This window comes from Equus asinus, chromosome 9, assembly GCF_041296235.1.
Source record: "Equus asinus isolate D_3611 breed Donkey chromosome 9, EquAss-T2T_v2, whole genome shotgun sequence".
In the NCBI taxonomy this organism is placed as follows: domain Eukaryota; kingdom Metazoa; phylum Chordata; class Mammalia; order Perissodactyla; family Equidae; genus Equus; species Equus asinus.
In genome coordinates, this window is record NC_091798.1 from 52,397,087 (window position 1) to 52,410,357 (window position 13,271).

A 13,271-nucleotide genomic window follows, 5' to 3' on the forward strand; every position below is an offset into this window, starting at 1 on the left:
GTCGTCCCTTGTGTGTGGGCGGTGTCTCTATACACCGGGAGGACACAGGTGATCTGGAGTCCTGGTGCGGACGTGCTTTGTGCTTGGCTCTTTCCCATTTGATAACCTGTCAGCAGGGCCAGCGCTGTTCTGTAACACTCAACAACAGTTGTTAAAATAGGCTGAAAAGAATGAATGAGTTGGTTGGTGATCTACCTATTTAGTACATGCATAGTCTTTGGTTTCCTTGTGGCCAGACTCCTAAACTTTTTGTGGTGAAGAACTCCTTTGGTGCTCTCCTCAAGATAGGGGTGCAAAGGAGATATTGCACCTCAAGGTCTTATATTGGCTGTCATTTCTGTTTCCTGGATTTAGGGAGAGGACTGCTGACTCTAGGTCAGACTCATCAGGGATCTTTACAGGTTGAACCACTAAAGGACTTGTGTGTTGGAGAAACTCAAATTTTTTGATATTGGGCACTTGCATTTATTTTCTCATTTATATGAATTCTGCTAAACTTTGCAGTAGAACACTTACTTAGGAGTTGATGCCTAATACAGGCTCATAATATCCAGTTTATGTGTTTCAGTGTGTGTAATCAAGTTTGTGTATTTTATATATTCAGCAGAGTAAGTTAATATATTTTAGTAGTGATTTAATTCATTATGGTTTATAAAGTACTTTGAAAACAATTTTAGTCCATCTCCCATGCTTAAATGTCCAATGATGCATATATGGTGTTCACTGGAGTTTCTCCTTTGAGAAGTATTGTAATTTTGGAAATAAGGTTTCATTACAAGTGGGAAATAGTCTTAATTTTGCAAAGCGTATTTCATTCACGTCTACTGAGGTTAAAGGTTGTCTCTTGCTGCTTTTAGAAGGACATCAAAGGCCTGCCTGTAACTCAGGAAGCTACAGCTCCAATGTTTACCTTGTTTGGCATGAAAAAATAAAATGATCATTTCTATTCTGCTTTATATTTTGGCACCATTAAAACACTCAAAGCGTATTATAATTGCAAATGGAATTTGGAATGGTGATATATTCTAGAAGTGATGTAAACAGATTGCATTGCAGAACCTCACGGGATGCAGCCCCACTGCAGTAAGCCTGTCTGTCTTTCAGGTTGACCCCCTGTTTACAGTGCCAGCACCACCGCCGCCGATTGCCAGCAGTCTCACGCCTCAGATTCTGCCCTCCTACTTTTCCCCATCTTCATCCAATATTGCAGCACCGGTTGAACAGCTTTTGGTTCGGACTCGTTCCGTGGGTGTCAATACGTGTGAAGTTGGAGTAGTGACAGAGCCAGAGTGTCTTGGGCCCTGTGAACCTGGGACCAGTGTGAATTTGGAAGGGATCGTGTGGCATGAAACAGAAGAAGGTAAATACTTTTTTATTTTTATATATTTATTTTTATGTATTTCCCCATGCCCTCTTCCCCGTGATGTATTTATGTCCACCCGTAAGGGGAATTTGCTTTGTTGTGTTCAGAGAGGAGAGAAAAGGGGTTTTTGTGCTCTCTGGATTTTTGTTGAAATAAGAACTGTTTGTCTTTTTGTCCTTGGCTGCTTTTCCATTCAGGATGCATCAGGTGCCCCTCAAAGTGGTTCTCGCGTTAGGTGCTAGCATGGAAGGACTGTGAGAAGCAGGGTGATGGTTGGCCTTTCCCCTAAGAGAAATCATGGACAGTAGAAAGGGAGATAGATCTTAAGTTCATTTTCTCCTTAGTCTGCCAACTGATCTGTCTGTCTTGATGTGGTTGTTTTTGCGTTGTTGAGGCCTGTATTTGTCTTGTGAATTGAGCCAGGGTTCTTGTATTTAGCGAGGGCCATGGCCTTGATGTGGCTGTGGCTGGTTGGTGCTCAGAGCTAATGAAGCCAAGGTCAAAGGCTTAAGCCCCAATTGCGCCAGTCACTTCTCTTCTATGGGCGCAGACACAGCACCTTTCCTGCCCCTTAACTCAGCAGGCCATCTGGCAAGGGCAATCTATTAGTCCCAAGAGAAACAAGGTGCAAGAGAAGTGATCAGGATTAATCTATTGTTACTACTGGATATACAGATCATGTGTATGCCATACTGATAGTGGATCCAGACCATAGTTGGCCACATCTCATAGCACGTAATCATCAAGTGCCACGTGTTTCAGATGGCCAGTGTCATTGACAGAGGCCAACAGATAGTTAAAAACTAAATACCAAGGAGAGAGCTGCATTGCTCCATTGGGTAGAAGAGATGAAGAAGCGTGCCCCAGGGTACACCAGGGGAAGAAAGGAAAATGAAGAACATGGGAGAAAATTTTTCTTCCTGTAAGCTAGGTTGGTCAAGGATGAAGGAGATGACAGTTGTCAATGTCACGGTCTTTTGAGAGAGGAGTAAGAGCAAGGTTGAGGGAACCAGAAGTGTCTGAGACTCAAAATCATTGTTTAGGTTCTTCTGTATCAAGGGGGGAAAAGTGAGGGGTGAAACTCAAAGAGGAGAAAGTAAAATGTATGCAAAATAGGCTGAGTGGATGGTGGGAAAGGGGAATGTATTGGGGGTAATTGTTGGGAAAGAAGTAGTTGAGAGAAAATAGTTAAGGATAGTGACAAACTGGGGAATGAAAGGAGAGAATAAAAATGAAGAATGAAAATCAGGTGACAGGTGTGAGCATAATTGTCAGAAGGCAGAAAACAGCTCAAGCTGTTTTAAGATAGAAAAATAGTTCTTAGAAAAATCTTGAATTCTGCATATTACATTAAATATACTCTTGTAGGATATATGTCATAATTAGATAAAAAATTTTGTAGCTAGCATTAGTAAGGAAAAAATAAAGGCTTGATTATATAAGAAGGAATCAGAAAGAGAATGCAAGTAGTAGATGTGGGAGCTGTCTTGCTGGCTTAAATGGAAGTGATAGTTAAAATTTACTTTTGGCTTTAGAAACTTTGGGGGTTTAGGGGCTTCTCCCTCTTGCTGCTTTTAACCGGGAAGCCATTTTATGTACAAGGCAACCACATTGGGAAGAATCGATGTTGGAATTAAAATTTTCCCATCTTGCTTGCCAGTGAGACACCTCCAGTGCAAGGGGTCCCATGTGGGGAGCAAGCTGCTTTCTCATTGCCTCTCTTGGGTTGTGCACAGTTTGTCTTCCCTTAGATTTTCCTTAGAGCAGAAGTCGTGGAGAAGGGCTTCAGAATGGTGTCCTGGTGTGAAAAGTATAGGAAAGGAATCCAGACATTAATAAGGTCACAGTTAATTAGTTTGTAGGTGCTGAGTTTCAGGAACAGAAAAAGATTTGGAAAGAGTAAGGGTTAATTTCCATCAACTCGAAAGTAAGATTTCCTTGTATTTAGACAATTTACTCATTAGGATGAAGCACTGTCTTCCGTTTCTTAGCTATGACTTAGCACTTGTCAGTTTATTACTTGTCATGGTTTTATGTATTCCACTGTGGGATAGGACCGAGTTCCTGCAGTGTGACCTCACTGGGTGGTAGATGTTGTAAAATTAACCACAGACTTTCTGGAACAGCATTGAGGCTTGGGTTATTTTTCACTTTGCTTAGAAGTCTGCCGGGTTTTGACTTTAACTTTAGCCTCTAATAAAGGATGGGATTATTTAGAAAAAAATCTGTTTAAAAACTATAGCAGTACATGAGTTGATATGAAATTCTGATCCTCTGGGTGTATGCTTAAAGAGCTTTACAGTATTATTATTATTTGGTAGTGATACATATAAAGCCTTTCCAGTTCCACTCTATTCTCTGAAAAATCAGTCTCCTGAGTTTGATATACCTGCTCTTCGCTGCTGTGATCCCTCCGTCCCTGTGGATGTCTTCCGTACATACACAGACTGATAGCTTTAGAAGCTTTTCAGGCACAGTAGTGGAGCCCTCAGCAGCTCCAGCCTTCGTTTAACTGCCTCACATTGTCTAGAATTTGGAATGTGTGGAGTTTACTGTGGTGACAAGAAGGAGCTGGAGCTGTTAATAGAGTTATTCTTGCTGAATAAACTAAACTTCTGACCTCCCTAGAATTTAAGAACTCGTCTTAGTAAAGGCCTGGGTCATAAGATGTGTGTTTAATGTGCAACCATTTTCAAGAGCATTCCATTTGCATTTTTTCCTCAGTACAGTGTGTTTAAAGCTCTTGTACCAATTTAAAAATTAAACCCACTTGACCATTAATTTTTCCCTTTCGGGAAAAACAAAGAGAGAAACAGAACAAACACATTTGGAGCCAGTTTGGCAGAGTTAAAAGAGAAGGATTTGGGGAGAAGGGGAGGGGAAAGTGAGCCACTGTAGTTTTCTGGTATGAGGTTTCACTAACAAAGACCTTCGAGTCGGGCACTTATGAAGCTGCCAGTTGCCTTTGACTAATGCCCTGTAGATTGAGTTGAATAAAATCTCTTCCCTGCTATTTTCCTTCTGAAGGTATTGTATAACTGGTAGTGTTTTCACAAACCTGATTTGTTATGTGCATCCACGCGTGTGTGTATGTGTATGTGTTTTAAGATCCTCGAAATCTTAAGAGCTCGTATTTGCAGTCTTTGGGGAATATTGAGTGTTCTTGCGATTTCTTGGATGGTGGTGGGGAACCGCAAGGCTGGAATATGAAATCCCTCCTAAATACCTAATTGTTCCTTGTGTTTGGAATTCCTCATTGGAGGTGGGTTCTTTTAAACGCACACTTTCCCCTTCGTGTTGCTGCCAGTACATGAAGTCCTGGTTGCCTAAGAACCTAATTGTGCTCAGGAATAAAGTGTTAGGAGAGACGTTCCCTCTGGAAATAATTAGTGGGTTTCAGATCATGCTTAATAGGAGAGAAAAACTATTACTGCATTTGGATGCGTAGTTATTCTACTCTGATCTTTCTTCTTTAAGGTGAATGCATAAGAGCAATGATGTATTGTACAAAATTACTTGCAGATGTTGGAAAGAATTTCCTTAGTGTTTCCTTCCTGACATTTGGGACACACATGCCTATGTAGAGTTACTTGTTTGGAAATTTGCTCTTTTCGGGGGGGCAGAAAAAACATGATGTATACGGCAGTGTGTGTAAATACATATGTGTTGAACATGGCTTTTTAGCTTTCAAGATGTATTTTGCTTTTGATTCTTATTGAATTATGTTTCTTCTTGGCCTTTTTTTGCCCTACCCGAGGACAGACTTTGTTGGGCTGCATCCGTTGTTCATGGTTACGACTGTCGTTTACCACTAGTCTGCCATTCTGTTGTTTGGTCCCCTCCACTCTCCTATTGGCCATGCAAAGCGACTGAAGAAAAGGAAGTGAGAGAAAGAAAACTGGTGCTTGCTAATGATGGCCGTTTAAACATCTAGGTTGTAGGACAGTGGTTCTCAGCTCTGTGCTTTCGAATCCCCTGGAGAGCTTTTAAAACATGCTGATGCCCAGGCACCACATCTAGGCATTTATTGGTCTAGTTTGGCCCCCTGACATTGGTGTTTTTTCAAAGCTCCCCAGGGGATTCTAATGTGCAAACAAGGTTGAGAACCACTTCTCAGGGGAAAGAGGGGATGTCCTGGCCCTTTGTAAGCTGCTTGACCTTTTCCCTTTAAGGAAGTCACGTGTGCTAGTGCCTCATTTTCTCAGGTATAAAATGGACAGAGACACCTGCCCTGTTTACCTCACAGCGGGTGTCTGTCAAGATGCTGTAGTGTGGCAGGGGAACAGGGTTGTTTAATCGCTGTGCTGATGTAAGAAGAGGGTCCAGCTTTGATCCATGATCTCCACAGAAGTTTTGAGGGGCTTAATGAACAACTGATTGGTACCACTCTTCCTAATTTAGTAATACGGTGGGGTGGACCTTACTGTTTGTTTCTCGGGTGAGCCAGGAGCATCATCAGGTGAGCGTCATTTCTGTATGCTCTCTGCTAAATAATTTTTGAAACAGTTCAGAGAGCCAGAGTCTTAAGGAAAGTTAATAAAGTAGCAAATAAAAGACTGTACTCAGAAAATGTTGGGCATTTTCAGAGGGGAGGGTGGAAATACAAATAGCAACTTATGATAGTAAGTATGGTTTTATTGAGAAGACAACTCCTAGTGTGAGAAGAAGATGCTCATTTATGTGAGGTCCTTCACCTGATGTTCTGGTGTTTTCCAAGGAAAGAAAAGTGATCTTGGGAATTGATGTTTTAAGGTAATTAATTGGAGAAGTAAATGATTCTCTTTTAAACCACCAGAGATGTTCTTAAATTCTTTTGCATCTCCTGCGTCTCCAGAGTAATAAAGAAGATAGTGTTTAAATGTGAAGTATTGTGGGTTTCAAGCTAGCTCATTAAAAAGACAAATGATCCTATATAATTGACGACGAATCTAACGTATGGTACTGTTATTCATATTCTGCAGCATTTACTTACCAATCTTATTATTGAAAATAGGACATTTCCTTTAATGTTTGATTCAAGAGGTTAAATATTAGTCCAAGCTTACTTTGTATTTTCAGTAACTGAGCACAGAGTTGGTGCAATACTTTACTAAGTGAAATACTTCTGTTTGTTGAGATATTTCCCAGTGATTTTATAAATTCAACTTTGACTCACAAGAGGAGTAAGATGCCCACTTTTACTTCTGCATTTCATTACCTGCCATACCGGTGATGTTTATAACTGTGCAGTAATGGGGAACTTGAAGACGGCTAATGGGCATGCTCTCTATCAGTACTGTCCTAAATGGAGATAAATCAGTCTCCAGGATGTAAGTTTGGCAGGTGAGCAGCATTGTTTAATCACTGTGCTAACAAGAAAAAGGGTCCAGCCTTGATCTTCCACGTGAACTCCACAGAGGTTTTGAGGCGCTGAAAGAACTACTGGATAGTGCCAGTCTATGTATTGGTCATGAACTTTCCCCTCACCTTCCTGGGCCATCTTGCAGTGGTTGTTGTCACTAAAAGTATGGATGGTTCCTTGAGATTTATCACCATATTGGTGGCAGAGCAGCTCAAAGGATGCACCTTCCACAGTGCACACTGCTGCTCATTTTCACATGCAAAAGGCAACCCAAATAGAAAATCAAACCCATACATTTGCTGGGCCATACACCATCTTAATGACCTCTGATTATCCTTTGTACAATGGCAAAAAAAAAATATTTTAATAAAATTGGTTCAATGATCTATATTATAAACAACTGATAAACTCATATCACAATATTTTCTTTTTTAGGATTACTGAAACTAGTGTTACCGCCTTCATAGAAAAATACAGAAAGTGAAAATGGAGACCACGTCTTCACATAGTAGACACTCAATAAAGATTTGTTGAATGAAGGGGCGAGTAAGGAAGGGAGCAGGGAAGGCTTGTCTGTGCCATTTTCCTGGGTTTTGCTTTACTCTTGGACCTACCTGTGTTATGCTTTCCTGATGAAGTAATGTGGCCAAAATTTGGATACGATGAGCGATTGCGTGTTTTGCTGGAAAGCAGTAACATAGACAGTCACTTCATCTCGTCAATGTGAAAAACAAGCTGCTGTTAGGTAGGATTCAGCTTCATGTTTTTAGACTAAACATTTGTTCTTTTGTGTCATTTGTGTATATATTTTAGTGGTGACGTTAGGTGTTAAGTAGTGAAGCAGTCGGTTTAAAACTCACTGTGTAAAAGCATTTTGTTACCCCTTTGATTGGTTGGTATTGTAGCTTAAACGTATTCTTGTATGTGAATACAGAATGTAAAACATTTTAAACTAAGCTTTTCTGAGGACTTAGATATAGTAAAAAATTTAAGAAGTTGTTGATTTGTGTGTGCGTGTTGTCCTGTGTGCTCGTTTATCCGTTCTCTGTAAAGGAGTTGGTTAGAAAATCTTGGAAGAGTCTTAATATTATAGTGGTTTGGAACTGAAGAGAGATTTCCTAATTACAAAATGCAGATGGTCTTCTTAGTTGCAAAGAATAGCTGTTGGCCTCTTTGGCATACTGGTGAAAATATTTCATTGACTTTTTTAAATACAATTTTTTATAGCAGCTTTATTGAGATATAAGTCACAATAACATACAATCCCCCCATTTAAAATGTATAATTTAGTGGTTTTTTTAGTGTATTCAGAGTTCTGTAACCATCACCACAATGAATTTTAGGACATTTTCATTACCCCGAAAGAAACCCTGTACCCATTAGCATCACTACCACTACCCCAACCCCCCATATCATTGACTTTTACATCTATGTCCTTACCTATTCTTTGTTGTTTTTATGTGTAAAAGTATATATTTTATGGATAAGAGAAAAGGTTGATTTGTGAAGCACTTACTCTGTGCCAGGCATTGTGCTGCGCATGCTCGCCCGGTCATGCTTTTCTTCAATCCTCAGAATAAAATCCAAAGTAAGTTCACTACCATTATATTTTAATAAAGGAGACTTAGAAAGGAGTTCGCCTGTGCAAGGGAGCACCAGCACACCTGGTGAGTGAGCTTGACCTCACAGCGGGTGGATTTCTAGAGCCTTTGCTCTTCACCCCCTATTACTGGGTGTTCTAGATTTCTATCTACCACCGCTCAAAAGTTTCTGCATATTTCACTAAGTGCGCTTTGGAGAGAGGGAGTAAAATGTGATGTAATAGCTGGAGTTTTTATTTTTAAGCATGGAATGATAGGAAATTCTTTAGCGTTCTAGCATCTGATTTTGGCAGGAGTAATTGAATCAGTTTCAGCTGGGTTGATGTATACAAACCGTCCCTTTCAGCCCCACTGTACTGTAAGCTTCTTAAGTGCACAAATCCCATCTGTTTTGTTCACTGTTGGATCCCCAGCGCTTGGCATGGAGTAAGCGCGCCATACATATTTGTCGAATGTTGAATAAATTCATGGAACAGAGTGGTATGGTCTTGGTACCTGTTTAAGTTTGAGTAGTGTACTTTCTAGTCAGGAATATGTTACTTTTAGGTTAAGTTTGGCCTACACGATCTGGAAAATAGAGTTCCAGAAAGCTACTTTGTCACTGATTTTTTTAAGCCATTGTAAAATTCGATTATATTTCAGCTTCTGACCTTGCTGTTATTAGACTCATCTCCACAAAAGAAGGAGAAGCAAAATATTCGCTGTGCTTTTTTCCTTCAATCATTCATATCCTCAACATGGTTTTTATTTTCTGTTTATAAAAGGAATACATGGCCACTGTAGGATATCTGGGAGGAAAAAACCCCGAGAAAGTAGAAGGAAAAAAAGTCATCTATAATCTTACTTTCAGGCAACACTTTTATTTGTTGATTTACTTCTTTCTTAGCTTTTCTAATACGCATTTTTAAGAAATGTAATTGAGATCATTTGGTAGATGCACTTTTGAATATTGCTTTCTCTTCTTTTAATCTTAACTTTAAAATGGGCATTTCTGATGTTACTAAAACACTCTCTAAGATGCCTTTTTCATTGATATAAAGAACGGACACACAAAATCTAAATTCCTCTGATGAGAGATTTCCATTGCCTTCGGCTTCTTAAACAGACACACTGCTAGCATCTCTTTTTTGTGCATGGAGTTTTTGTATTGTTTTATGAATTTGCAATTTATTATGCTAGGATCAGTTTTCGAGAAACAGAATAGCTGAGTCAAAGGACACAAACCTTTTTAAGGCACTGCAACACATTATTGCTTAACTGCTTTCCCAAAAGGTTGTACCAGTTTACACTGCCCTGGTCCAGAGGGCCCTTTTTGCCTTTGGACCCACTGACATTTTGATGACAAAAGGGATGAGGTTGTAAGTCAAAAGTATAGCTTTCAATACCCATATGCAGGGTCCAGTGCTAGACAGAAAGGGAGTGAGATTTTCCCTTGTAGTAAAAATCAAAATGGTTCAACCCGAGAAAGCAACTTTGCAAATCATGTTCCCGAGAGATCCTGCGGCCGAGGCCCTGCCTTGGTGGAGGGGTTTGCTCTGGACGATAGAGAGCTGCAGATTTCCCTGCTGCTTGTGTCTAGAGTGACATCTTACAGCTTTTTTCCCCAAGTGAAAGAAGTTAAAAGAGACTTTTAGATATGAGAAATTCAAACACCCAGGGGAGAAAATTAGCCTGTCAAGCATCCATTCTGAACTGGGAGGAATTGAAGTCACTTATGTTTCTTTCTCTGCAAACATCTTTCTTTGGGTTCTACTCCTTCAGGATAAGGGCGGACGAAGGGCAGGATCTTTATAGAAAACTTTTGCACCTCATCATTTGTTGATAATATGTAATTGTCACAACGAATTCGAGCAGTTTGCAGATTCTTCTCTGGCACAGCCAGCCCTACGCTGCCCCCTGATTCCTCCCACAGCCTCTTCCCTTGGCTGCTTGTGTGTGTAGCTGCTGCAGGAGGAAGAACTATCCAGGTAGTTTTTAAAAGTAATATCCACCAAAGCATTCCCATATGTACCCTTCCCCAGTCCTTGTGTTCTCACATAAGATTGGCTAATATTTCCCAGGCAAAAGGAAAATAAGCTACAATATGGGCGAAGGCATGTCATTGGTTGCAAAAAGCCATTCTCAGCAAAGAAAGTTGGGGGAATTAGGCTCATGGGCACAATAGCAGAGTATCTAGCAAAGTCTGATGTAATAGTCAGGAGACCCAAGATGGGGGTGGATAAAAAGTGATGTGAGGTAGGCAAGACCCTTATTGCTCGTTTGATAATTGCTCATCACAGAATAGTAAGTTGAGCAATTACATACACACCACACCCATATGTATTCATTTCATAATTAAGCCTTCTGACTCAAGTATGTATTTGAGATACTTTTATAGTATTTCAGTTCTTGGGTGTTAGAAGTGTGCCTGTTCCCTTCATGTGACACATGACACATTTGGCATGTCTGAACAATTAAACATTTTTGCCTGGGGAACATTGCCTTTCTCTGCCAACATCGTGTAATCAGCATCTTCTCATTTATGTGGAAAACTCCTGTCGTTAGCCCTGTTATTCTTATGGAGAAACCGAGGTACAGACAATCTAATAAAACGAATGCGTGTCCTTTCCGGGTTTTTAGATTCTGCCTAAAATGATCAGACTTTCCTAGTTTTAAGTCTGTGTTTGTTTATGTGTGTGTGTATGAGTATAACCAATTATTTAAAAAATATGCTAACAAAAAAAATTTGCTTGTCAGTTTGAGGTTTTGACTGAAATGTGGGAACTTAATTCAGCTTATAGAGTGAAATGTTTTTAAACTTAATATTCACCAAATATTTTTACAGAAATACCCAAAATGTCACTTTTGACTACATATTTCATAACAAGAAAAAAATAGCCAACCACTTCCCATGCATCAGAGGCAGTGCCACATGTTCTTCTGGCTCAGTGGGCAGCTTGTTTCTCGCCAGCTCTTCAGGGACTCCCATGTACATCTGCACAGTTTGTATGTTGTCATGTAGATGTCTTCTTGATATCCACATTGACAGACAACTTTTGAAGTAAGTCAAGTCGAAAGAGCTGACTGAGAACATTTTACGTGTCTTATTTCGCTTGAGTAGCAGCATAGGCCAACTTGTTTAAAGAGAACCAACAAAGACTGCTTTCCACAGCTTTCCTCAGCATCGTGAGAAGACCTAGTAGCTTTTCCAGAATATGAAAAGCCAGCCAGTTCCAGCCAGTGCTCACAGTGAGTTGCTTCTTACCAGCATCTCGAGTATACACAGACGATTATTTCTTGTCCCAATAAACACATACGGGGTGCATAGTGGAAGCACAGAAATCATAATTGGGATTGGGGGCATTGGCCTGGTACTCTCTGAACCTGGAACTCAGCTGGCTCCAGTAAGCAAGCGTGTGAGAAACTCTTTGAGTTCACTAAGTGTTTGAATGCTCAAGGGCAGACAAGTTAGGAGGCCATAGACCGGAACTGTGACAATCTTCTTTGCAAAGCACTAGTGCCATAGTGAACTGGTCTCTTCCATAAGACCTCTGCTTGGTAGGGTGACTGAAAGGCATGATCACATTCACAGGGAGTTCTAAAAGAATGTTAGGTTCTAAGTTGATAGTGGGACAAATAACCCAATGGGATTAGGGAACTGAACGGTGGGTCAGCTTTCAAAGAAGCAGAATGCAGTGAGCTAATTAAAATTATATTGACTGTGCATTAATCTTAATTGATTCAGAAGGAGAGCATTAATGACAAAATCCTCAGTCAGTTAGTAGAGAATCTCTAAAGTAAACAGTCTCTAGGACATCTCACTGTATCTCTGACTTTTGAATTAAATATCTTTTTTTGTTGTTGTTAGGAAGATTGGCTCTGAGCTAACATCTGTTGCCAATCCTCCTCTTTTTGCTTGAGGAAGATTGTTGCTGTGCTAACATCTGTGCCAGTCTTCCTCTATGTTATGTGGGATGCCACCACAGTGTGGCTTGATGAGTGGTGCTAGGTGTACGCCTGGGATCCGAACCTGTGAACCCCAGGCTGCTGAAGAAGAGCATGCAAACTTAACCACTGTGCCACCGGGCCGGCCCCTTAAATATCTTTTAAGAATAAATATCATCAGTCATACCAGTCCTCCTGAGTTTGCGATTTCTTGCAGTAGCATGTTTCCAAGTATGGAATTTCAACAGAGCATAACATACGTTGAGTGTGACTGTTAAGTATTTCAGGCTGTGTTAGTATCACCATCCTCACTTTCTCAAAGTGAGAAAAATGAAGTATTGGGAATTTACGACCTGGGTGGAAGTCAAGCCTGGGTCTAAGGGAGAATCAAATGCCACAAAGTTCCAGTAGCTTCAGTAATGACTTGGGAGCGATCTAGTTGTCTTTCCCACATATGCTCACTTCAAGGTTTCAGAAGCAAGTGGACTGGACTATACTGGGCTCCTGCTCTGTGGAGTAATTCAGGCCAGGCAGCTAACCCAATCCCCTGGGGTCTGGGGTCTGGTTTGTTGATAAGTTGTTTTTCCTCCAGATTTGCCTCCCTCCCTGACCACTCCTGATCAGTAGAGTGAGACTTTCCACTTTACCCAAGGGTGGTACAGATACTCTGCCGAGGGGTACACGTCCTTAACTTGTGTACATTTATTCAGTGTAAATTATTTGCATATTTTGGAAGGTAGAAAGAGTAGTCTTGTGTTTACAGAGGAATATTAGGGGATTGTTAAGGAGCCTAAATTTGTGGTGTTCTTTCACACCACAGATTCTGGAAGCTTCAACTTGTTATGGTTCAGAGTTTGGTGTCCTTGCCCTATTTATTTCATTCTGATCATTAATGAAAAGTGACAGAGGGATAGCAGGAGTGCCAGGCCAGTTGGTAAGCATAATGTGATTCATTAGAACCCAAAATGAAAACATTAAAATTGCTTGAAGGCAACCAAAGCCTTTCTTCGATTGCACAGGAACTTCTTTTTGTTTTTTGGTT

General features: G+C 40.5%; 1 protein-coding gene across 5 annotated transcripts in view; it reads left to right on the forward strand.

Moving 5' to 3' along the window:
• Nucleotides 1-13,271, forward strand: part of ZNF608 (zinc finger protein 608) — a 99,925-nt gene that overhangs the window by 43,162 nt on the left and 43,492 nt on the right. For all 5 annotated transcript variants that reach the window (XM_070517497.1, XM_070517499.1, XM_044780400.2 and 2 more), the window contains one exon: nucleotides 1,105-1,360. In XM_070517497.1, coding sequence (XP_070373598.1) covers nucleotides 1,105-1,360 — 256 coding nt within the window. The remainder of the gene's footprint in view (nucleotides 1-1,104; nucleotides 1,361-13,271) is intronic.